Source organism: Alosa sapidissima, chromosome 20, assembly GCF_018492685.1.
Source record: "Alosa sapidissima isolate fAloSap1 chromosome 20, fAloSap1.pri, whole genome shotgun sequence".
NCBI lineage: Eukaryota > Metazoa > Chordata > Actinopteri > Clupeiformes > Clupeidae > Alosa > Alosa sapidissima.
The window spans coordinates 21,220,507-21,246,423 of NC_055976.1; the positions used below are offsets into that span (position 1 = coordinate 21,220,507).

General features: G+C 41.7%; 1 protein-coding gene and 1 long non-coding RNA gene across 9 annotated transcripts; one reads left to right on the forward strand and one right to left on the reverse strand.

Annotated features, from left to right (window-relative positions):
- Positions 1–1,187: 1,187 nt before the first annotated feature.
- Positions 1,188–25,011, reverse strand: LOC121694963 (solute carrier family 22 member 5-like). Of its 4 annotated transcripts, none has more exons than XR_006025955.1 (12): positions 24,649–25,011; positions 23,704–23,807; positions 23,445–23,599; positions 21,962–22,133; positions 21,664–21,805; positions 21,426–21,523; positions 20,901–21,115; positions 12,249–12,431; positions 11,860–11,995; positions 5,646–5,704; positions 4,804–4,904; positions 1,188–1,711 (listed from the first exon to the last, which is right to left on the reverse strand). XR_006025955.1 is itself a non-coding variant. In XM_042075406.1 (10 exons), the coding sequence occupies exons 1-10, from the start codon at positions 25,009–25,011 to the stop codon at positions 7,293–7,295; spliced, it is 1,587 nt and encodes a 528-aa protein (XP_041931340.1). In that variant the 3' UTR covers positions 6,690–7,292. The 4 variants fall into 4 exon arrangements, 2 of the variants coding, with proteins under 2 accessions (XP_041931340.1, XP_041931339.1); XR_006025956.1 differs by lacking the exon at positions 1,188–1,711 and adding an exon at positions 6,809–7,311 and having other exon boundaries at positions 4,823–4,904; XM_042075406.1 differs by lacking the exons at positions 1,188–1,711; positions 4,804–4,904; positions 5,646–5,704 and adding an exon at positions 6,690–7,311.
- Positions 20,913–25,651, forward strand: LOC121694986. 5 transcript variants are annotated; one of them, XR_006025968.1, is made up of 5 exons: positions 20,913–21,048; positions 21,264–21,341; positions 21,670–21,893; positions 23,727–23,830; positions 24,077–25,651. It is a non-coding gene; the product is annotated as an uncharacterized LOC121694986 (long non-coding RNA). The 5 variants fall into 5 exon arrangements; XR_006025969.1 differs by lacking the exon at positions 20,913–21,048 and having other exon boundaries at positions 21,109–21,341; positions 24,077–25,162; positions 25,454–25,651; XR_006025966.1 differs by lacking the exon at positions 20,913–21,048 and having other exon boundaries at positions 21,109–21,341.
- Positions 25,652–25,917: the final 266 nt, after the last annotated feature.

Here is a 25,917-nt window from a genome sequence, read left to right on the forward strand (position 1 = left end):
AAATCTTCACACTGCAGTCTGGAGGGTCTGGATTGGTACTATGTGCAGGTTTGGGCAGTGTTAATAATACATGTTGTGTCTAAAATGCTTATTTCAAATACAAAATAGTATTTTGTAATTTGTACTTTGTTGGTTGAAGAAAATGGCTGCATATGTTGTATCAAAAAACTTTATAGGTGTGTATTTTTGTAGTTTAAAAATACTGTCAAATACGTTTTGGTAAAACCAATACTTTTGGTGATGTGATGACATCACAAGTGCTAAAAAATGAATATAGCTTCTAGTACTGACTTAATTTGCCCAACTACGAGACATCTCATGAAGTGACTACAGCAGGGCCCTTTAATTGGCGGCCCGCAAGGTCATTTGCACTGGCCCTTTAAAAAAAAAAAATGTAATCTCTAGCAAGCGCATGAGCTGTTCTCCACTCTTGAATCTCTCGCTCGCTTTAGTCCTGCAGCCACTGCACCTGAGCCCATTGCACAAGTTAGACTCCATTACAATTCTAGATTTGTGAAAATCGAACACACCGTTCAATTGTTATATGCGTGAATGAGTCCAGATTTGACCTATCCCACTGCGCAATGTGACGTCTTTTCTGTCATTTTTGGACGTCCAATTTTGGTCCACTGAAGGGGTTGTTTTGTAACGCCAGGTGACGTCTTTTTTTTTGACGTCCACTGCACATCTAACGTTCACGTCGGTGAGACCTCTATATAAGGTCTATTTATAGTCCAAAAGTGTTCGTTTTAGACGTCTTTTCAACATCAAATTTAGACTAAATTTAGACGTTGTTTTATACTACTTCTATCACTTTCAAGAGGGTGGGGGACATGTTTTCTGTACCAGTTAATTTTCCTGTAGCTTTGTTTAACTCAGCAGCTAGTTTGAACAGGGAATGGATTACACCTTTGTGTGCATCTCCAATTAACACCTAATGCTGAGACAATTCTTTGGACAATTATCTGTAACAGTATGCCACCTTCTGAAATGGGACTAGATAATTTTCCAGAAACTCCATTTGATTGTCTCAGCAGCAGATAAGAGAAGCATACAAAGGTGTAATACATTCCAGTTCAAACTAGCTGCTGAGCCAAAGCTAAAAGAAAATTAACTGTCACAGAAAACATGTCCTCCACCCTCTGGAAACATAAGACTAAAGATATAAAGATACACACACAAATAAATCACAATTCAATACCCATTTCCATCTTTATTCAAAAACAAATGGCCCTGAATGGCATCAGGGCACCAGACATATCAAGCATAATACAGTTGAAGCAGAATTATGAATGAATTTCTTGAATTTCCCCTGGGGATCAATAAAGTATCTATCTATCTATCTATCTATCTGAATAAGATTTTAATTGAATTGAACTCTTTAAATTTAACTCTTTAAAAATCCTGTGTAAGTGAGTGTGTGTGTGTGTGTGTGTATGTATGTGAGCCATCCAGTGACTTATTGTAGCTCCAGTGTTATAAAAAAAACTTTTCAAAAGGGAAACACAATCTTGACTAAATGTCCACGCCTCTGTCGCCACAACACTGGTGAGGTGGAGGCCGATATCATTTAGGGCCGTCTCGGAGTGAGGGGGCTGGCTTATCAGGGCGTTGTAAATCCTCCACGTCTGCGGCGCGTGCTTCAGGTGCTCGGACACATTCGCTTTGATGTTCTCCTTGGTGGCTGTGGGATCGAATTTCATGAGCCCTTCTGCACAAGCAGAAAAAGACAAATGATTATGCAAAGGCAATCTGCAGTCATACACCCAAGTCCCTAGCCTAGAAATCTAGACGCACCCCTAGAGGCAGCAAATTACATTTGCTGCCAAGGCTAGTCTAGCAACTCTCCGTTGGCTTGTGAGCTCCAGAAATCGAAACTTAATCAGGCCTTTGAAATCGTGTATAGAGTCGTTTGGTGGGCTTAACATAATGATTGATGGCAGAGTTGCAACGGTTTGGCTTGAATTCCCTGCTCAGGGTTCTTGCAGGTTTCAGTAAGTCAAATTTAAGACCTTTTTAAGACATTTTAAGACCATAAAGATTGAAATTTAAGACCTACACGATGCATTACCAAAAAATATTCAAATCAAAGAAATTCTGAAAAAATCATTGAAAAGTCGTTGAAAAAGCATTAATTTAATTTACAGATAAAGCAAATCAAACTAGTAACCTTCCACACCCAACGTCTACAACCCAACTGATTTTTACATTGCTCACTTGTAGTATACTGAAGGAAAAATATCCTCACGTACCAAATGCCCTAAACCTTCAGCCCAAAATGAAAATAATCTAAAACAAACTAGCCCTCAAATAGAATAGATTTCATAAACGAAGTCAAAAATGAGACTGGAGTTGAAACTGGGTGTGAAAGTATGTTTTGGTTGGACACTGCACTTGTGTGCGTGTGTGCGTTTGCATTAGAATGTGTGTGGGTGGGGTATGTGTATGAGCCTTGTCAAAGACGTTGTTAGGCTTAGGCTCAGTATTTTGGGGGAGCTGAAACCACCCAAAGATGATCAAAAGCCCTCCTAAAAATATATAGTATTAATATGCGTCCAAATTCACTTCCATTATTCTCTGTTGAATTGCTCACGGAGTACTTATCTCGCACAAGTTGCACAGATGTCACTTGAAAGAGCGAAACCGGAGCTTTAAAATGATGTTAGTGGCTTGTGCTGATAAACAGTTTGCATTTTGCGGCTAGCTTATGTTTCTCTGCATGCTCTGGCTTGTGACTCCAGCGCCTTCACACCCAGAGTCCCTAATTGAATAGTTTTTTTGCAAAGTTTGCAGCGAGCCTCGTACCTGGAGCTGGGTACCACTTGTAACCAACAGCAGACATCACTGTGATCTAGCCAGTGTTGCCACAGTTATCTTGGAAAAGTAATCTGATTACTCCTTTAAAAAGTAACTTAGTTACTTTTAAAATCAAGTAATCAGTAAAGTAACTAAGTTAGATTACAAGTTACTTTATTAGTTACTTTCAGCAGCTGCTGACAACACCCCCACCGCCTCAACATAAAAATGATAACTGGTTTTGCCAATACTCACTTTATTGGAAATGCATTTTAACAGTAATGTCAACAATGTATAGCAGACATCCCAACCTGAAAAAAAGTAATTTTAGGGAGGTAGCCCTTTAGCCTAATTAGATACTGAAATTCAGATGTTTGTGCAATATTGTCTAGTCAGTACACCAAATAAGGAAGGCCTATTGATAGAAATTGTGATGATAAAATATGTAGATTTTGGTAGTTTGGGCTTTTCATTTTCAAAAAGAGAACAAACGGGAGAGCGCCCGGTGCTTCCCGGTCTGGCTTGTGCGCTTTTGTTCATTCTAGATTCCGGGAGATTTTATCTAATTTGCGGGCGTCAGGAAGCCGCTATCGGGAGACTCCCAGAACTTCGGGAGACTTGGGATGTCTAGCTAGACAGCACTTTGTCACCAGTACAGAGTGTACAACGTACCTTAATGTTATCATGTTTAGCGGACACAAACTCAAAATAATGACTGTATAGCTAAAATGCGCATTTCTCTTCCCTCTATTGTTGTTTATGTTTGTGTTGCTGCGTGGTATTACACGTGAGTCATCATGCTGAAAACGTGAGTGTTAATCCCCGAGACAAGAAAAAAGCAAAGAATATATCTTTTACTAAGGTAAATGACAAAAATAGTAGGCCTAACGCACAGTGACTTGGATAAGTAACTTGAATCTGATTGCTAGAAATAGTAGCGCGTTAGACTCGTTACCGGAAAAAAAAAAATGATCAAAATAGAGTAACGCGTTACTGGCATCACTGGATCTAGCCATGTCTCGTTGAAAGTAGGCCTACACTTTCCCATTTTCCACATGTAGCCAAACTTTAACAAATTCTGAGGAGACGCAGACGTATTTTGCGGGCAGGTATTGCATTTATCACAGGATTTGTAGATTTATCACTGCGTAGGCTACGTACCAACACCAATATCCCCCAGAAAGAACTACAACACACTGAACCAATGTTCTGAACATTCTGCTGGTTTTGTTACAATGGTAGCAAAGACGCTAGAGCTCTGCTTTGCAAGCTACGACTCAATACTTTTTTGCTACTTTGTAATAACTTTCTGCGGCCAGCGTTTCTGGAAATGAACGATGGTAAAATATTTTTTAGACCTGACTAAATGAATTTTAAGACCTCGGAATGAAAATCTGGCCGTTTTTAAGACGTTTTAAGGCCTTAAATTTAAAGTTCTGAATTTTAGGCTTTTAAGACTTTAAGGCGGGAACCCTGCCTGCTACTTGAAAACAAATATCCTATTGCGTCCTGAGGGAATTTGAAAGACAACTGATTATCCCGCCCCTCGGACTGAGCACTGCGAACGGTGAGTGCCCAGACCCTACATTTTAATGTGGGTCTGGCTCGCCAGGCTACCAAGTCCCCAAATTTGTTAGCAAAAATATGTTTCCTGTGTATCCACTACCAATACTGGATTAATACAAAACTATCTAAGCAACTATTAACTGTAACACTAAGGCTGTCCACAAGAAGGGACTAAGCAGACTGTACTTCTTGAGAAAGCTTAGATCCTTTAAATCGTTACTCTCACCAAAATGCAACCTAGGTTCTTTTTGTGAATGTTCTCAGGTCAAACTTTTGTTTAAAAGCACAATTATGACGGAAGCGCCACTTAAGATATTACGTATTGTCATTTTTAGGTCTAATGGCATTTTGAATGGGAGTGATAGGATGTGATCATACTATGTTACATACTATGCATTGCTTTTTTAAATAAAGACTGACCCACATGAAACTTGGGCTTACCTTGTATTGCTCTATAAACCTTTGTTCCCTCTAAAGGACGTTTCCCCTTTTTCCCCTTGCCCTTCAAATTAAATTTGGCCATGAGGCTGTTGGTGAAGAGCCTAAAGAAAAATACATTTCAATAAATGAATGTGAAGGATATATGTAGGAATAACATTACAAATGCAATAAATCCTTTACACTAGTTGATCAGTGTCCCCTAGGGTGGTCCTCCTTTTATCCCTCTACTTATCTCCTTGTCCACAGCTGGTCTACAGTTAAGCTCATACGTTTACACACCCATGTTAAAGTTAACTAAAAAGAGGAATAAAAAAAAAAAAAAAATCTTTTGTAAATTGATCTTGATGCCTTAAGCAAAAAAATAGGACAAATCCAACTTGTCCTATTTCCAACAAGGACCCCAATTTTCTTTATGAATGAATAATGTATAGCAAATAAATAAATGTTCTTCCTTAAAATACAGGGGGCATACGTATACAACCCCTATCTTTAATTCCCATAGAGGCAGGCAAATTTGTATAGTTATTTCATACTGTGTATTCTGATAAAGGTCCCTCGGCCTTTGGAATTAAAATAGCACACATCACATACCCTTAAACATACCTAGAGATTGACATGGTTTTATTTCGGTTAGCCTAATAGCTGGTTTGATTTGCATTGAAAGATGATCTTATGGAAAGCACTCCATGTCAATTTCTAGGTATGGCGAAGGGTATGTGATGTGTGTATGTGGGACAATTTTATTTTTTTATTCCTCTTTTTAGTCAACTTTAGCATGGGTGTGTAAACTAATGAGCACAACTGTATAAACGTCACCTATTCTGACATGCTCATGTAGATACCTGTCCAACCCAGCACAGTCCTTGGTGTTCCGCCCACCAATTCTTGAAATTCGCAGCACCTGTTGAAATAAGTCCATAATAAAGTTGACTGACACTCCACAGAGGAATCTAACAGTGTGTGAGTGCACTGTATTATTTTATTCTAGGGAATCCATTACTTCGAGACTTGTAAAACCTACTAGGGTATCAAAGGTCTGTGCATCAGAGAGGCGTTGCTCCTGTAACTCAAATCAGGCATGAAAACAGGTCAGGGGTGAAAAAGGTGAGAAGGGCGTGCGATGAGGGAAATGGCCGTTTCATAGCAAAACAAGCGTGAGAGAGTGACATTGTTGCCAATAGTGCATAGCTTCCATGGAGTATGAAGTTGCCTAAAACCAGAGATTTATAAAGAAAACAGACTACAAAATGACTCATTTTTACAAGAAAATACCTTTATTTCTTTTTTGCTTGGGCCTAAGTGTGAAGGCGCCCACTTGCACTGTTTGGCAACATGCTTCAGCTTGGCCCTCCTCTCCTCAGTAATCTACACAAGTTTTCTTTCTTTCTTTATGCCTGAAGTTATCAGACATTTCTGAAGATTTCATAGGCCTAATGGACACTTCATAGTAGACTATTAGAATAAGTCTGAATAAGATAAGTCTGAATATTTGTTGGACCAAACCAGGTGATAAATAAACTGGGTAGGGTAGACTAGGCTTTAATTTGTAAAATTGGTTTGAAATGTTTTAACCTGCAGCCTAGGCTACTTACAGATTGTGGGATTGTGCTAGTGTGTTTAACCAACCAATAAAGTTGTGTGAACAGTGTTCACAATACATGTTAAACCCTGTAGAGTAGACTAGGTCTACTGATCAGGCCACTGAACGTTTCTTAAAAGACAGCATTACCATGTCAAACACTGCTTTTGTCTCTGAACTCGACAAAACGCACAAGGAGCATTTAATTCAACTATTCACATTAGCCTTTGCTATACTGATAAAGTATGCCAATTTGCTTCACCTTTTGTCGATCTAGATGGCTCAAACTGCACGTATTCTTCATCAAATGAACTCGTTATGTCTATATTTCTGTCCAATGTCGCTATCCAAAACAGCCTATGCTACGTTGCTACACCAATCTCAACGTCTTTTTCTGACAGAAGTTGAAAGTTTCAACTAGCCCACCTGTGACATCAATAAGCATCTCTCCTCGCCGGGCTCACATTCCAGCTGACATTTCAGACGCATATCTGTAGTCACACAGACAGGGAGGCTATTCCAGCGCAAGCGTTCTGTTCGCGTTGCATCCGCAGCAAAAAATGAGCTTCCACTGTTTAATAGGCTAAATGTATAGGGGCTCCATTCACATAATCGTTGCTGGATCAGACAAGTTTTTAATTGGGCTCTTGTCTTACAACGCATCAAGATGCGTTCGCCTCTGCGCGTGATTTGTAAACTCAGTTGTAACGCCATACCCCCTCCCCCCGCACACACAATATTTTCTCATCGGATCTGCGCGAACCACGTAAGTCCCCTATTTTGGATTCCAAACGGCGAATTTCGCCGAAAGGTGAGTAGTTTTCATGCCTGTGACAAATCCTCTCAATATGGACAGCTGAAGAGGCAGGCTGTGTTTCCTTCAGGCGATTGCAGATATCGACCAGTAGGCTCAGGACTTTTCTGTAACACTGAAATAAATAAACACATTTATTGATTATAACCATGGTCCAATTAGAATAAAAAGGTTAGCTAGCTCACAATTATTTTCGTAATCAGCTTCAGTGTTAGTAGAGCTGACTACTAGGAGTCACCACACTGCCACCTGTGGTTGTATAGAGTAACCTGTGGTAGCTCTATACAAAACATATTGATGTCAATGGTGCATTTTGCCCATGTTCAGGGTGGAAAGTGAAAAAGAAAGATTTGCATAAGACAAGTCAAATTGGTGTTTTTAAAAAGAAAAGATCATGGAGAATAAAGAAAAAAATATTTAAAAAATCTTTGTTTATTCCCACAAGGTTTAGGAGCTCTGAAAATTAGAACCAAAATGTTTTTTTAGACTTCTAAGGTCTGCTGTTCAGACCCTGAAGGAATTTATTTTCTGTTCATTGTTTTTTGTGAGAGTGTTTCTACTTATCTCAGTAAGGAAAATAAATCAAGAGCCTATGTTGAGTACAAATATGTCTTCTGAAGGCTTAAACAGAGCCCAGCCAAAAACTCCAATAAAAGTTGTATCAACTTTGAGGGACAGCTATGACCATGCAGGATTATCCAGACCAAACGTGACGATTTTGCTACATACTATTCCTATTTATGTACCAGCATGCAAAATATGAGCCTCCTACATGGTTTAGTTCTTGCGCTGTGGGCTTGTGAACTTTGACAAAAAAAAGAGCCCGAACAAAATTGACACCCCCTCCCCCTGTAAAACTGGCTGTATCTTGGAAAGTATTGATCTTACATAAGAGTAATTTTACAGTGTGTCTCCTGGGTAACATAGGTACACCTGGTAATTTTTTCAGAATTGTTTGAGACCTAAGTGCATGGGCCCTGGTTGAATTGACGTGGAATGACCCATTAGCAAAGCGTGAGAAGAGAGACCTGCACGTTGTGTTCTTGGATTTGGCTAATGCTTTTGGGTCAGTGCCGCATAGTCTGTTGTGGGAGGCCTTTGATTATTTCAGAATCCCAGGTAGCATTAAAAGCCTAGTAAAAGCATACTTTCTGGATATTCAATTATGTTTTACTACAGCTGATTACACCACAGGGTGGCAACAACTCGAGATAGGAATCATGGCGGGATGTACCATCTCCCCAATTGCTTTTACAATGGCAATGGAGGTCATCACTAGGGCCTCAAAATGGGTAGTGGGTGGGGAGAAGTTGCAGGGAGGGCCACGCCTCCCCCCGATTAGGGCTTTCATGGACGACATGATAACCTTGACGTCAACCGTTCCATGCACCAACAGGTTGCTGATAAGTTAAATAGCAATCTGCAATGGGCCAGAATGAAGGTGAAGCCAAGTACGTCTAGGAGTCTCTCAATTGTTAAACGGAAGGTAATAGATAAGAAGTTTGCTATAAATAAAGAGGTGATTCCCACAGTTCTGGAGAAACCAGTGAAGAGTCTGGGAAGGTGGTATGATGCAAGCCTTAGTGATAAATCACAGGTTGAAGACTTGAGACAGGTCACTAGGCAAGGTATTGCAAAAACTGACAAGTCAGGGCTGCCAGGTAAGCTCAAGCTGTGGTGTTTGCAGTTTGGTTTATTGCCTCGGCTAATGTGGCCATTGACAGTTTATGAAGTTCCTCTGGCAAAGGTAGAGAGGTTGGAAAAAATGATCAACTCCTTTGTCAGAAAATGGCTCGGAATCCCACGCTGCTTAAGCAGTGTAGCCTTGTATGGGAAGGGCATTGTATAGTTGCTAATATCTAGTCTGACAGAGGAATTTAAGTGTGCTATGGCTAGATTGGAAATGACTCTTACTCAGTCCAAGGACCCAGTGGTGAGGAAAGTTGCACCCACAGTTAATGCAGGGAGGAAGTGGAACCCAGAACAGGCAGTTAAGCAAGCTCAATCAGCATTGAGGCATAGGGATATAATGGGCCATGTGCAGCACGGGCGGGGGGGGTCTAGGAGTGGGCGTAAGTAAACCCTTGTGGAGTAAGGCTTCTGCAGGAGAAAAGAGGAACATAATAGTGGAGGAAATGCATAGACAGGAGGAGCTTGTAAGATGTACTAAGGCAGTGTCACAGGCAAAACAAGAGCAGCGGGTGAACTGGGAAGGGGTGGAAAAAAGACGGATTAAATGGAAAGATCTATGGGGCATGGAAGCTGGTAGGATCAGATTTATGTTAGGTGCTACATATGATGTGCTCCCATCTCCCAAGAATTTAAGTCAATGGTTTGGTGAGGATGATAAATGCATACTTTGCTCGTGTGTGGGCAGTCTCCACCATATCCTATCAGGGTGCAAGGTAAGTCTCACCCAGGGGCGGTATACTGTACGTGGCGTCATAACCAGGTATTGAAATGTGTGGCAGCGGCAATAGAGGATAAAAGGAGAGAAGTCAATTCATTAGCAGCTAGTAAAGGGGTAAGGCAAATTAACTTTGTACGTCAGGGGGATAAACCTTGTTCTGCGAAGGCCAGGTGTAAAACCGGCCAGTTGGGAAATGAAGGTTGATCTTGGCCAGTAGATGGCGGTACCTCCACATATAGTGAGTACTAAACTACGACCCAACGTAATTCTATGGTCGGATTCAGAGAAGATAGTTTACTTCATTGAACTCACTGTTCCTTGGGAAGACAGAGTGGAAGAGGCCAATGAACTGAAGAGAGCGAAATACACTGAAATAGCAGAGGAAGCAGCCAAGCGAGGTTGGAGTGCACGATTAAGGCCTATTGAAATCGGTGCACGTGGATTTGTGGCCAGATCTGCTATTGGCTTGCTGTCTGAATTGGGCATTTGTGATCGAAGTCTAAGGCAGGTGGTTAGTAACATGTCTTTAGCAGCAGAACGAGCAAGTGAATGGTTGTGGGTAAGGAGAAGTTACCCTTCCTGGGGCGCAAGCTAAGGTAAGCTAACTGGCTCATTTGTTTTGTGTTGTGATGGGCTGTGCCTGGGTTGATGGTGGTTGGCTAGCGTTTTTTATGGTTATGGTTCAGTCCGCATCAACGGGACGGACCAACCTAGCCAACCTAGACCATGCCTAGGTTGGTTAAGGGTATTTGTTTATTGTGGTAATATGGTGGGAACATGGGGCGTAAGCTAACTGGCTAATTTGTTTTGTGTTTGTGATGGGCTGTGCCTAGGTTGATGGTTGGTTGGCCAGGGTTTTTATGGTTATGGTTCAGTCCACATCAACGGGACGGACCAACCTAGCCAACCTTGACCATGCCTGGGCTGGTTAAGAGTATTTTGGGTATTGGATATTTCAATGTGGTAATATGGTGGCCGCATGGAGGGGAGTGTCTCCAGGACACTGGAGACGTGGGCCTAACTTAACGAAACATCGGTGAATGAGGGTGCCCACTTGATAACCCCAATGACATGCTGCATACTATATACTGCTGTTGGATGGGCCATTTGTCTTGTGTTTGTGACCATTTGTTGGTGGATTTGTGGGTAGCGTGCTTTTTAAAGTTAACTTGAGCAGGGGCTTCCGAATGTGTTTTTACCTTAGATTTTGGCACAAGGGAAACATCTAATCCTGTGTATTAATGTAATACACCATTTGAAAGCTTTGACTCTTGGGAATCCAAAAATGCCAACTTTTTTCATGTACAATCTGTATAGTGCTGTACATTCTAGGGCTGTCACTTTTGTGAAAAAATCCTGTTCGATTTTTGAGACATAAGTGTTCATTGAATCGATTGTAAAATCGATTTTTCATGTCTAAAGACGTTTCCATTTTCAACAACAAATATAGGCCAATCCACAAACAACTAACAGGCATTAGGACGAATGTAAAGAGGGCGCTTGTAGACGCAAGCCAGCAATATTTCTGATGATTTATTGGCGTGAAGTTTCGTGCACAATGACAAACAGGAGTGCAACATTCTCGAAAAACAATAACCCGAGTGGACTGCCATTACATCAGTGACAAACATTACTGCAGGCTTCAGCGTAGCTGTGTCTGTGTTTACGATTACAAATGTCGAACAAATTTCGAACTTGGTGTGCATGACTGCATGTAGCCCATCTAGACTTTAACGGAAAATAAGCATTTGGCTTCAGTTGAGGCATGTTTATTGTCATCTGGAAGTTGCTGCTTCTCCATGTTTAGTCCTAACAGCAGGTTTTACCAACAAGTATTTCTCCTGGGAGGTGTGAGAGGCGTGTACTGTTGAAGCATTTCTGATAGATGATTAGGTCCCATTCCATGAAGTCATTTGTAAACTAGCAGTAGTGCTTAAAAGTCAATTCTGTGACTTACTGGAAGGCAATGCAAGGACTTTAATTTCTGCAAATAAATAGCCTTAATTACTCTACACTGTTAAAAAACAAACTATTAGAGTTAAGTTAGCTGACTTGTTAGTTAGTTGTCTAGTCAAGTTACAACTCCACTTTGCTGCTTGAACAGCCATTTTCTTCCTTTCTGTTCCTCCCCTCTGATTTCTTCACCTTACAAAACCTTTAAAGACCATGGAGGAAAATCAGTAAATATGTACCACAGATGTACCACAATAAATCGTAATCCGCCGTAAATGGTTACAGAACTCTGTTACCTACCAATGGAGAGGTTTAACTTGGCTGATGTGCTCCGGAAGCGCCTCATCTTTTGTTTCTGGTAATAGCAGACTTAAAACCCCACAGATTATGGACATGCACCCCATAAGAATATAGGGTAACACCTTATTATATGTCCCTTTAAAATCAATAATAGAAAAAATAATTGTTAAACATCTCGTCACAAGCAAGGCACCCAAATTACAGTGGTATTTCACTAGACAATGTTACTTGCACTTTTTTAATGATACCCAGTTATGGTGCATTAATCACATACTCATGCTATACCTTGCTATATAATCCGGCTTTAATTTCTGTTGCATTTCTTTCCAGTTCAAACAATCTAACAAACAAACGATAAACTAATGTTGGGATTGAAGGTGAATACTCACCTATGTAGGCTATCTGCGCAGATAACATGCTGCCCACTCGAGAGGCCATAGTGGTCATTCCCAGGCCCATGTTCCGCACCACAGTGGGCAGCAGCTCAGTACCATAGAGATAGACAAAAGCAAAGGCCCCCGTCATGGACATCTTTCCAAACATGGCCAAGGTGACACTCAAAGCGCCCAGTTCTGTTGGAAGCCAGAGATAGATAGATAGATAGATAGATAGATAGATACATAGATACATAGATAGATAGATAGATACTTTTATTGCCAAACAACAATGTTGGTGGTATTTCTGTTAGGAGAACAGAAGGATTTAGTTCAATATTTTAGACCACATTATTACTTAAGTAATTTGCTGCAAGAATACACATAACATAAGGGAAAGAATTGTACATTTATTTAAAGTTTTACATGTCATTTCTATGAGTCACTGGTGTTACTTTATGTTTTCATCAATGTTTAAGTTGTCACTGGTGTTACAAAAAAGTAATCAGTGACATTTTTTTGAAAAACTGCATTTTACAAAATGGCTGCTTTAGAGAATAAAAGAATATGTTGTAGACTCACTATAGTATGTCACTGAATCCATTTGTATTCTATTTTCTTTAATTTCCCTAAGAGTTAAGAAGGTCATACCAGTGACTTTGACTAAGGGCTTCAATAAGAAATCATGATATAAATGCTTTCTGATAGATTTCTAATAAATGAAAGGAGGCTGTGGATTTAACATGTGCCTTTCTTCATATACCTTCAGGTATTGGCCCCTATTTTCCACCCTGGCACATGGCGGAAAACGGGTTATTTTCCTAGCGCAAAGTTTATTTCTTATTTTGCACGTCTCTTTTTTTAGCAAGGTGTGTGGCAATTAACGACCTGAGGAGAGATCTGGCCCGTTGTCTAAAAATCGCTATCGTACACTCCCTAAAACGCATTACGCCACTGACCAAGAGAAACCTGGTCAGAAGTCCATTGCGAGTTGTTTATATGTTATTTTAAGAGCGCATTATCAACAGTGATATGGGTGGGTGCACAACGCACAACATTACAAATTACACGATTACAATGGGAAAACATAATTAGAATAAAGATATTACGAAATACATCTCACAATGAGTAGTTATTCACCATCATTTGTAAATTGGTAATGACGATTAAAAGTGATTAGGTGAGGGGCAAGAGATACATATGGCGCACAGCTGAAGATGCACCGTCATGAGATATAAGCAACTCCTCTGCAGGATAAATGTTGTTTTATTCAGTCATTTGAACATTATTAGGTTAAGTGTTGCTTTTTCCAGCCTATGTTTTCGATGGTAACCCATTGTCAGTCAACTAACTGTGTATAACTGTTTTGCCGTTGACTGACACCATGGTGAAGTTAGTTTCACTTTGCCAATGAGTTCAAAAGACGAGTGCAAATGTGTGAAGGCTATACTACAGTAGGTTTTAGTAAAGCATGGTTTAGTGGAATAACTGTTCCATACGCTCTCGCATGCAGATTCCTTCAAATACGCCGCTGACTGTCCATATACCTATACATTGTTTGAAGTTATGCTGTGCGCTGTTAAAGGGAATGACAGATGTCATTCTCATTGATTTAAATGATGTTAAGAAACATAAGGCCCACCTTCTTGCCCCATGCGCCAGACGTTTCATAACGTTTCATAACAAAACCAAACCCAATATGGACTGGAGAAACCCCCAAATTTGTTTAAACCATTCGCCAGTGACCATGTGTTTTAGGCTGATATAATAGGGCCCATTAAGTAAAAGGAAGTCCAGTGGTGTCATTTGTATGATTGCTTGTATTTCAAAATAAGATTTTTGTTGTGGAGTAACACAGGTGGCATTTTTGTATAAAATAATCATATTAATTTGATATTTTGTATTTAATATATTGCTTATATAATTAATGTGATAGTTATGCATGCATTATTGCAGTTAAACTATTTCAAAAACATTTGTTTTGACCTCAGAATTTGGCCCTCAATCTGTATACAGGGATCAAAGTGAAAAAAAATCGTTTGACTGAACTTTTTTCAGGCCATAAGTCATACATATCTACCTATAGAGATAGCAACCCTTTTGCGGTCGCGACCTATTGGTTTTTAATGTACAAAAAGATGCAAACAGCAAAGTAAAGGGAGTATTCGCCTTATTCACACGGCGGCCATTGTTTAAACCAAAACGAGGCTACAGGGTACACTTACTATAAAATTAATGCCACCTACAGGTGAATGCATAGAACATAACAATCCTATGGTTTGTGTACCCTGTAGCCTCGTTTTAGGCCACCATGTGAATAAGGCGAATTGAGAGTGTTCTTGATTGAGATTTGAGTTTTCCTGATGAACAAAAATATATTTTAGTACCATCCCTGACCATTGCTGATTAGCCATTGCTGTTCTTTTCTACTGCAGCAATATTGTAGAAAGGCTTTAACACACTCTTATTTAATTACTTCAGGCCAAAAGTGTTTAAAGGGGAGATTTTTTTCTTGTTAATATGCAATTCTACACCAAGTACAATCTATAAAATCAAGTTTGTAAGACTTCCCATTTCCTCATCAAAGTAACGAATCAGAACATTCTAGATATTGTTCATATTTCCATTTGTTGCCTCATCCGCATTTAATGAAAACATGGTAATTTTGAGTTTTACAGACAACTCAGTTTTCCAATGAGCAGCAATACTGTGTGTGCTCATGCAGGAGGTCTGCGCATTTGATAACGACAATCTGGAGATGGTGCTTTTGTCTTCAGCAACAGATTGTATAAGGTTGACAAAAGGGTTGCGATATGGTGAGGGACAGGTCGTGTTGCGCTATGAAAGAACATGCGTAGCCTACTTTCTAACGTAAAAACGGTCAGCCATAGATAAACGTAGCCTACCTCTGTCGTGGTGGCTAGTTGCACCAGGTAGGGAAGATGTCCTGAAGTGCACGAACGTTAACCTTATGGCGGTCTTCTGATTGGTGGCGTGCTAAAACGTTTTCCTATTGCATCCATAAACAATTTTCTTGCAGCGAACCGCGCAAAAGCAAACCCCTGGCGCTTTAATTTCTTTACACCATGGCTTGTTAGTTCTCCCCCGTTTCCAACAGCTGCCCATCTCCATTTATTTTTTTTAACTTTTGACACCTGCCTTCCTTTAGCAACAACGCATCCATGACAGCTAGTGGCCTTGCCAAATAGACGCACACAAATCATGACGCTAATATGCGAGGTTCTGGTAGGCCTACTGGTTATGGTTTTGTGCTATAAATGAATAATATTTTATAGAAAAGTTTTAAGTTGACTATTTTAATTGTATGGTTATTTTTTGTCAACATACACTCACAACCTACTGTCGTTAAAAGTGAGGCCTAAGCAAAATAGGCTACAAGGCTGTCTGTGCGTCACAAACAGACTGACCCCCTTACTCAACAGTTCGCGATGATGACAGTGATATTATTTTTTTTATGCTAACACGCTCAGTCAAAACCTTCCGTCGCAAATTGTGAAAAACATTGTTGTACATGTCATAACAGACGGGATAATAAATTGCATAGGCTACGGTTTATATTGCGTCGCTTTACACATAATGTTAGTTGCATTGATTAAAAACTGTAACAATAATAGTAGCCTACATCGGGTGGCATAGAAGGCTATCTGTTCAAGTCATAGGTGACACCCAAAATGAATGACCTCCCCTGACAAGAGTTCGCGATAGTAAGAAATTGTCTACATTGATGCACGGAAAGAACACAGCCTACGCTTCTTCTCCGAATTCGCACATAGAGCTCACAATATCATATCCAAAAAAGTTAAACGGATTGGCCAACCTCATCAGCTGTCTCTAATGTGTCCTCCATATGTGTTCTTTGGAAAAGCAAAGGTGATAGAGCCCCCCCCTCCTATTTTTTTTCTCATCGGATCTGCATCGATCTCAAATATGACATTTCTAAAATCAAATTGACGGAAATCCGTCCTATGACGGAGAACTTTAATCCTTGAGTCTGTATACATGAGTGTTGGGACTGGCACTTTTGTGGTGCTTGGAATCCTATAAAATCAATTTAAAAATCAACACTGTCACTTTGATGGCTCAAACATGTGATTATATTGTTTTACCTAGAAATACAAAGAAATTGCAACAATTTGGTGTTTTTCAAAGTGTAACAGATCTGTAAAGTGTCGGGACAGAAAAATGGACATTTCTGCAGAATGGCCCTAAAATAAAATGTAACAAAGGGAGGGAGAGAGAGGGGGTTGGATGACAGTGACCGAGGACAGCGTCAGGTGAAGTCTCAAGGTGATGATGCATGGGGCAACTTTTTGAGCAATGTTGCTGGACAACCACATAAACCAGTTCCAATTATTTTGATTGGATGATCATGACTATTTGCCTTTTGATAATTAAAATAGTCTAGAAAAGGTATTGTTGCCCAATATCAATGGGAACATGGCAGAACCACAACAGTGAGGATTGAGAACATTGCCCAGCAACATTGCTCAAAAAGTTGCCCCAAGTATCATCAGCTTCAGAGAAGGTGAAGGAACATTTGGCTTCAAATGAGTTGAACGGACGGCTAGAGTGTGCAAGTGTGTGAGGGCACCATCGATCCAAATGAGGGCACCATTCAAAGTGCTGCTGTGCTGTGCTACTGTACATCATGCTGTGTCCTATACTGTAGAGGAACCCTACTATTAAGCGGTTGAAATCAATACATTTTATTCATGAAAATACAAAATATGAGTGAAGTCTCAGAGGGGATGGGGGGGGGGGGCATTAGGGTTTAAATAAGCTAAATTAGTGGTAATGTAAAAGTCCGGCATTAGAAAGTAGAAGTCCTGCCATGTATTGGTTCTACCTGTGCGCTTAGTACAGGTCTTAAGAGTTGCTAATTACAATCAGCTGATTAAGTGAATGGTTAGAACAAGAATGTGGCAAATATGTGTATAAATATGTATAAATAGGAAGACTCGTAGCAAAGATAATTAATGGGTAGCAAGATGGGTCGTCCTAGTTCATGTCTATGAGGGCAAATTGGAGTTCAGTCAGAGACGGGCTCTGGTTCAGTCTCCGCCTGCACAGGGGCGTGCAGATCGTTTCTCGTACCATTTAATTTCTCAGAATTTAGGTCTACTAGGCCTACAATAACGTCATCACCAAATACATCTTTTATTTTTAGTTGATCAACCACAAAGAGTAGCATGGTGTGAGAGTGAGAGTGTGGCTACTGTGCACAGTGCACTGACGACCGTAGCAGCCCAAGGTAACCAATTGTGGGCAACCACATGATTGGCACGATGTCTTCACAACACACAACATTATTGGCTCAGTGTATTCACATGTCAACGTTTTGCCGCCTCCTGATATGCGTAGACAACTGCCTTATTGGCGTTACAAACTAAGCCCATGCATTTCTATGGAGGGTTTTTTGAGTGCTGTGTCTCCTTATTAAAAAGTCTCTGTTTAAACACAACAGGTCTTTGCGTGTCCATGTGATTTCAGCCTATCTAGTCACGCCTTCCGTCTCATTGATTGTTGACTCGAATTGCCGTTTTAGCAGGATCCTCTGCAAATAACGTGTACTCTAATTTCCATTCTCCTATATAGCCTTGGCTGTTTTGTTTTTGGCAGATATGCTCATCCAAAGTGATCGCACCAGGGAGGACATGCCAGTTCCTTTTACATTCTCCTCCCAATCTTTAATTTGCTAAACCCTGCAGGTGCATCATGCCTCCCCTCTTCCGTCGAGGGGATGCAGTTCGTCAATGGAGAAGCAGTTCCACATCTCACACTAACATCTACTTTCTTACAGGGATGGCAGTGCCGGTTCACGGAATCACGTACACGTGTGGATCATGTTTCCAGTTTATACTGGAGTGGGGTCATCCCTCTGTCTTCACAAATCTCCCGAAGGCCCAGCGCTTTCGAGAATATCTCCTCTCGTAGCACGGTTTAAAACTAGCCTTCCTAATCCCAGCACTTATCACCTGTCTAGAACTGACTCTTGACTGTGTTAAACCGGCACTCACTGATGCACTTTTCGTTATTGTGCTCTACCTTCTAAAGTGTTTTATATTGCACTGGCATTGTGGGAGAATTGTTTTAGCTTTAACCTGTTTACCGCATTGTCAGTAGCCTGGAGGACCTGACCCAATCTGAAAGATTAAGGGTCTGGCCACGAATAACATAATGTCCCGACTCGAGGGGGCGGCACTAAGCACGCATTTGAAATCTCACTGCACGCAATTGGATAACACTACGTCTGTCATTTAGATCGCCTCTGGCCCGCCTATATCAGCTACACAGATATGATTGGTTCCCCGCGATGCAAGGGGCATAAGTTACATGTATCATACTCGTCACCAGACTCGAGTCTCTCGCTGAGCAAATGCTTCCCTGGGAACTCTGGATTCCCAGGGAACATGGTCAGTCGCTTTGATTAAAAATGTGCTGGCCAAATGTAATGTCACGTGAACACACACCCCTCCACTCATCACTCAAGGGCCAGTGCTTGGCGCATGACTAATATAATTTTTGCATCCAGTTGGGCGATATGTACTGCTTATTTATCTCCTTATTGCTAACTTTACTCATTGACTCTCCAGCAGCCAGTTCTAAACTATTCTATCCTGCCACAGTTGGTGCAACTGGTATAGCGAGCTCGTGTTAAGTCATTCTCAGAGCTCCTCTGCACTCTTGAGATGCATAAGCACCTATGGTCCCCCAGCACTCATCTTCTCGTTTGTCTTGTCATATTATATGTTTTTTCCTCCTGTCGCATACAGGCATGAATTGTCCTGAGAAGTCCTTTGTCTACGTTGCAAGGTCATGCTTCTGCTTCCCTCGCATTACCGATGCTGCTCATCTTATTTTGGGGGTCTTTCCAAGAGCAGGTTGCTAAGGTGTAACTCACACGCATCCATCTTGCCTTTGGGTCTGCAGCTCAATGCATTCATCTCACTCTAGCAGCTTCAGGTGAGCTATCGAGCCAGAACACACATCTTGGCTTCACAAGCACTAGTCTTTCACAAAACTAATCATAATGCTCATCTATCCTAAATATTAAACCACATGTCTTCGATTCGAACATACTCAAGCACCCATATCAACTAACTCTTCATTGCTCCGGTCCCAAGCATCTGCAACCACAAGCTCTATTCGCCTGCCGAGTACATCATGTTAAACCTTCTTTAAGGTCTCGTCACTTCATGTAGTCCCGTGTTTCAATAAATCTAATAGCAATGAGGATATATTCCTTCTGTATCAGTCTGAACCTCTGATCAGGGTACTACTGTTCTTACAAAATAAACTATTTGTTTTTCCCATTTGCTTCCCTGGTCCCCGTTCACTTCCATGGTTCACTACCTTAAACTACGGCCTCACACTTCACCTGATTTTCAGCAGCCATCTAGCTAACGTGCTGCTTAAATGTAACCTCTCTAAAGAGGTTCACTTCTCACTCATTCCGCATTGGCACAGCCACGACTGCCGCCAAAAAAGGGCTATCCACGTCCATCCATCAGAATGCTAGGAAGGTGATCTTCCGATGCCTATACTTGATACATCAAACTAACTCCTCTTGACGTTTTCGATGCTCAGAAGTTGCTCTCCCATGTTAACTCAGGTACCTCATTTTACCTTCACAAATCCTGGTGATGGTGGTTAAATTCTGGCATTCGCCTTGCACTAATCGCTGAAACATATCGGGGCCCAGCATGCTGGTAGCTTGTGGTGATTTAGTCTCAGCCACGGGCATGTTGCCCTCTCAGCCACGGGCATGTTGCCCTCGTTCGACGCTTATGGTTCAGGTCACTCCTCGCCGGTTGCCTGGCTCGTGATGCTCGTCTAGGTCACAATGTACTGTATTAGCTTGCTAGCTTGCTAGTCACTGGGTGCCCAGATTGTGAAGTGCTTATGGTTCAGGTTGCCCTGGATGCCGGTTGCCTGGCCGTCACATTGGTCTAGGTTGCCCTAGACGCTGGTTTCCCAGCTCGTCAAGCTTCTAAATCCCACTATAGCGAAAGCATGCTGCGGGCCCCATTACAACCCAAGGTTAAATGGTTAACACCTAGCCACTTTAAAATTCTGTCGGCGTCCTGGCACAACCTCATCACCACATGCCGTTTAATAATCTTGCATGTATACTAATGTCTTTGCTCCTCTCAGAACCAGGTTACTGAGTCACCGCCCTGGTGGGCATCACTCATCCTTTTGGGGGTAGGCTCCCCGCCCCTGCCTTCATCCATCGGCAGGAGACAAGATCCGCTCATCGCTGGACGGATCCGAGACGGGGCCTACGCCAAAGACTGTTACCTATTCAGGACTCTTTATCATGCTTGTATCCAAGCCGTTCCTTTACTAATCAAATGGTTAACTGATTCTATTCTGTCTACTGAGTCTTTCTGGTAGAACTATTGTGTGAAATGACCAACCTATTTGTTATTAAGGGTGTGGAAGAGAAAGATTACATTGTACAAACACACATACACACCTCAGTGAGCGACAGGTGGTCTGTGTGTGTGAGTAGTGTGTTTGCGCACTGTGTCAGTGTGAAATGCATGTGTATACTTGTGTCTATCCACACATGAAGTTCCCTCGCGGGAAAATTGACCTGACTTGGCTTGATAGTAAGATGACACACACACACACACGACTAACCTGCTGGAACAATCTTGATGAGGAGCAGCATGATCCCACAGAAAAATATGCAGGATGACAGCGTCAAGCGTCGTGAAACATAACGCCCCACAAAATACATCATAGTGTACCCGGCAAACTCAGTGCCAGCAGCAAAGACACAGTTCAGGTAAGGATCTCCATCCATATTAGGGGTGTTTAATGACAGTCCGTAGTAAGTCAGAGATATTATTGACCTATTGAACAGACACATGAACAGAACTAAATGAAACACAGACACGGAATTGAATGATGGGTCTACATATACATGTAACTCTAACTCTCTTTGTGTCTCCATGGTGATATACAATATGTAACTCTAACTGTCTTCGTGCTGATGAAAAGATGTGCTGATGCCCCTTTCTGAGCCCAAACAATACAACTTAAAGAGAATGACCACAAATCTCACCAGGTGAACATTTGGTAAGATGATCTGTTCTACATACTGTAGCCTACATACAATAACAGCAAATGCCACACTCAAGCAAGCAGCAACATTTTACTTACCAAATTATTACATTCAGGATTGTGATATTTCTTATATTTGTTGTTCTTATGAGATCCAGCCATGTATATTTTTTCTGATCATCTCCATCATCCTTTTCCTGAGGGCAAATATCAGGATATATATATATATATAGTTAATACCTGTCTTTGCGTAATTCATTTTTAAGAGTCTTTAAGTCCCTCCTCCATGTTATCCTGTAATTCTTGTCAGTTAAATGAGAGTCAAATATTTGGTCACCATCAGCTGTGCAGTGTCGTCTCTCTTGAAGATGACGTCAGGAGGAGTGATGCCGTTCTTCTTGGCAGCAGCTCTAATGATGGCCTCAGCCTCCTCCACTCGACCCTGAGACAGTAGCCAGAGAGGGGACTCTGGGATAAACCTGAGAGAGAGACAGAGAGAGAAAAACTTAACAACCAGGATGTTTGCAGTGCCTGTTATCACAGACCATATACAGAAAGAGCAGCCAGGTGATTAATTTGTGTTATTACTGAAGTGTTTTTAGTCAGTTGTTTGAGCCAGGGACCTCCTCACTCACCACCACATAGGTATGTACAGGAATCCTGGAGCAGACAAGGCCACCCTAAGCATTCTCCAGTCCCGGATGAAGTAGGCAAAGACAGGGAGGCACAGATAGCCGAAAGCGTACGATAAGCTGACACCCAGAGTGGCAAAGCTGACACGGCATGACTTATTCAGAAGCTCACATCCTGATGAACAAAATAATAAGAAAGAACATCAAGTACAGAACTAATCTGCCTAATGGTACCTTGCTAAAATAAGAAAATACTACGAGGCCAGTAAATTGACACAAGTGAAACCAGCTGGTTTGTAATTTTTGCTAAGGAAGGTTCCTTTCAGAAAGAAATGATCCTGAAATGACATGCCCAACCCTGAAACTGTCTCTCTCTCTCTCTCTCTCGCTCTATGTAGCCGTTCCAAATTATGTTTTATGGTAAGGTAATGTTCAAGTTAGATCTGCTGCATGAAGGAAAGTGAGAGGACACCCTTGTCCTGCTTGTATGTCTGATAATAAATAGGTCCATCTCATCTCAAGGTTTCAATCCACGATCGGAATAATAGTTTCATATTTGTCAGTTAACTTCAAAGTGTAAAATACATTCGGCATTGAGCTACACTCAAAATATTCGGGGCTGAAGCCCCAGCAAAATCGGCTGACAACACCTTTGGTTTTAAAACAGGAGCAGATTAAGGCAATTAGATACAGGTGGGCAAGGATCAAGTGGGATTGAGGTCTGAACAGGATTCTGGACTGGGATCAGGACAGGATGACGCTTGACTCCAAACCTTCAAGTGAAAGCGGTGACTCCTGACAGAACGACATTAGAAAGCACGGCAACTCTGGTAGGTCGCACTAGAGAGCACGGGGACTGGACAGGATGACACTAGAGAGCACGGTGACTCTGGACAGGATGACGCTAGAGAGCACGGGGACTCTGACACTAGAGAGCACGGGGACTCTGGACAGGATGACGCTAGAGAGCACGGGGACTAGACAGGTCGCACTAGAGAGCACGGGGGAGCTGGGACTGGAGCCAGGACTGAAGGTGGTGATGGAATGGAACTGGGGCAGGGACTATAGGGGCCTGGGAGTGGACATGGAGAGCTGGTCACTGGAGAACACAGAGAGCGGGCCAATGCAGAGAGCTGGCCTTTAGAACACAGAGAGCGGGCCACTGTAGAACACAGAGAGCTGGCCTTTAGAACACAGACAGCGGGCCACTGGAGAACACAGAGAAGGCAACTGTAGAACACAGAGAAGGCCACTGTAGAACACAGAGAGCGGGCCACAGGAGAACACAGAGAGCTGGCCACTGGAGAACACAGAGAGTGGGCCACTGGAGAACACAGAGTGCTGGCCTTTAGAACACAGAGAGCTGGAGAACACAGAGCGCTGGCCTTTAGAACACAGAGAGCGGGCCACTGGAGAACACAGAGAGCTGGAGAACACAGAGAGCTGGTCACTGGAGAACACAAAGAGCTAAAACAGTCAAACTCACCTAGAACGAAAGCTGCACAATAATTTGCTATTTGTCCCAGGCCGACAATGAAGTAGAACACACAGAACATCTCCCAGCTGTTGGAAGCTGCCTGGATTAAGCTAAAGACAGTTTGGACTGCCATTGTGGCAAAGAAGATACATTTTCTTCCATACCTAGAACACATTTTAAATATCAAAAAATGTGATACGTCAATAGTATTATTATTATTATTATTATTATTATTATTATTTAATAATAATAATATAACATTTTTTACCTGTCTGATATAATTCCTGACAGAAACGACCCCATCAGCACCCCAAAGAAGAACAAGGTGACTGTAAAAGGAGTTTTCCATTCATCATCACACACCAGATCCCACTGTGGAAAGTGTGATGAGAATAGTAAGTATTACATAAAGAAGAACTATGGAGGCTTTCTCTGTCTATTCAACAACCCAGACTCTGGCCATTAAACAACATTCAGAGTGAATCAGCAACACTGTGGAGGCACTGATTGAAAACTAGCTCTCTAAACTTTGTTCCTAATTCGGGCAGAGATGCCACTGTTGCATTTACTGTAGGGGAAATTAATAAACACCACTGAGAGTTGAGATGTCCCACTGATGCAGTCTCTCTTTCTCTCTCTAGATTTTTCTCTGTTGCCGTCTAATCATCAGTCAGACAGAGCAAATAGTCGTTGCTCGAAGGTACGAACTTCACATCTTCAGGGACAAACCAGCCGAGGATGCCAGGCATGGTTTTCAGATACTGTCTTTCACGTGACCATATCAAAATGAGGATGTTATACAACCTAGCTACCAACAAATAAACCCTAAGAAATTATTTAAAAACTGTATAACATTGCTTTCACTACATCTGCACAGGTCAAATATACACACTTGTGTTGTACGTATGCATTGCCCATGTATATTTAAAGAGGCATCATGGAGCTTCACATGTGCTGTAACAAGCTTACTAATACAACTATAGTTAATATAAATTGATGCCTGTAGGTAATATATTGCTACAAAAGCTGTTCCAATATTTTATCAACCCAACATAATCAAAAGCCTGGGAAGCCGGTGGGAACAAAAGGTGTGTTTGTTCCTGCCTCACAAGACCACATGCCATTGAAATGGGGAAAAAAAAGACGAGCTAAGCTACCTGTAATAGTAGTAGGAATTACTGTACGTTAATGGGCTGATAGTATGCTGCCTTACCTCAGTCACAATGGTGGACACGTATCTCTCCTTGCTGAACACCCAGCCATCCAGACAGCGCTCTGAGCTTTGGTTAGACCCGGCATCCAAAGCCCCCTGTTCCGCATAGCGTCTGCAGCGACTCAGGATGACCTCTCCTCTTACCTCCTCGGTCGGGAGGGACAGATTGTAGCCCGGTCCCCCATAGCTGCTGCTGTTCAGGAATGGAAGCCTGCAGTGGTGAGGAGGAATATCAGCCATGAAAACCATGGCCATTCCCACGTATCCATTGGGGATGCTGCTGAGACCCAGGAGAATGAAGATTAATTTTTGATAAGGCCCCCAGTCTCCTAAAAATGCAGTGTCTTCATCAAAATCCCTCATTGTGTCTGTCCAGGGATAGTGACCGCTTGACTGGAACCTGTTCACACTTGTTTTAGCTTTTGTTTCACTAGGACCTGATATACAGGAAGTATGTGAGGGTGGAGCTTCACCGGTCTCAGGTGTTCTTACTGCTACTAGGTGACAGTAACAGGTGATGTCCTGACCTATTGAAACAAATATATGACTACTGCGTTAAAGGGCCTATATAGAACCCCAACACGCAGAGCATGCAAACATCTTTGGAGATGGACACAGTACACATGCTTATGGTAATGCATAGGGTAAATGTCAGTGCAGTCTAATCTTGTATAGTTTAGGCTATTCAAGTACATCTGTATTCAAGTACATCTATGGTGCCTGTGTGTCTTCATTTGAAGAATGTGGTTCAACAATGTCAGGCTGTGAGAGCATAAACCTTATCTGTTGCCATTGCTGGTTTCAGGGCCAGATCTGCGGCTGTGGGTCATCCCAACTTCACAAGACACAGGGACATAAACCTGCCCTTGTACTCAATACTGATGTCATTTTAGCATATCTTGTGTCATGCTGATACCGCTTTTAAACACACATTGTATATGCATTGTTTATGTATCCTGGGCAATGGCCAAAATGTGATTAAAGAGCACAACTTTGTTATTCAGCCTGCACTCACAGGGACGTTGTTTGTCACATGCTATTCATGTTTTGCCATGACTTTAATTCATGGTAGGTACTGATGCAGAGAGTGTAACACACCCCAACCTGAAAATAAGAGTCACATTATGTGGACCTTTGCCCACATGTGTAGGTTTGGTATTAACTGTGTCCTGGTCTCTCTCTAGTAAACATATAGCCTTTGACACAAACCAAAACAAGCGTTTCTCCAGTTTGACTGCTCCTGTCTTGATTTGTAATTAGAATCCCAGT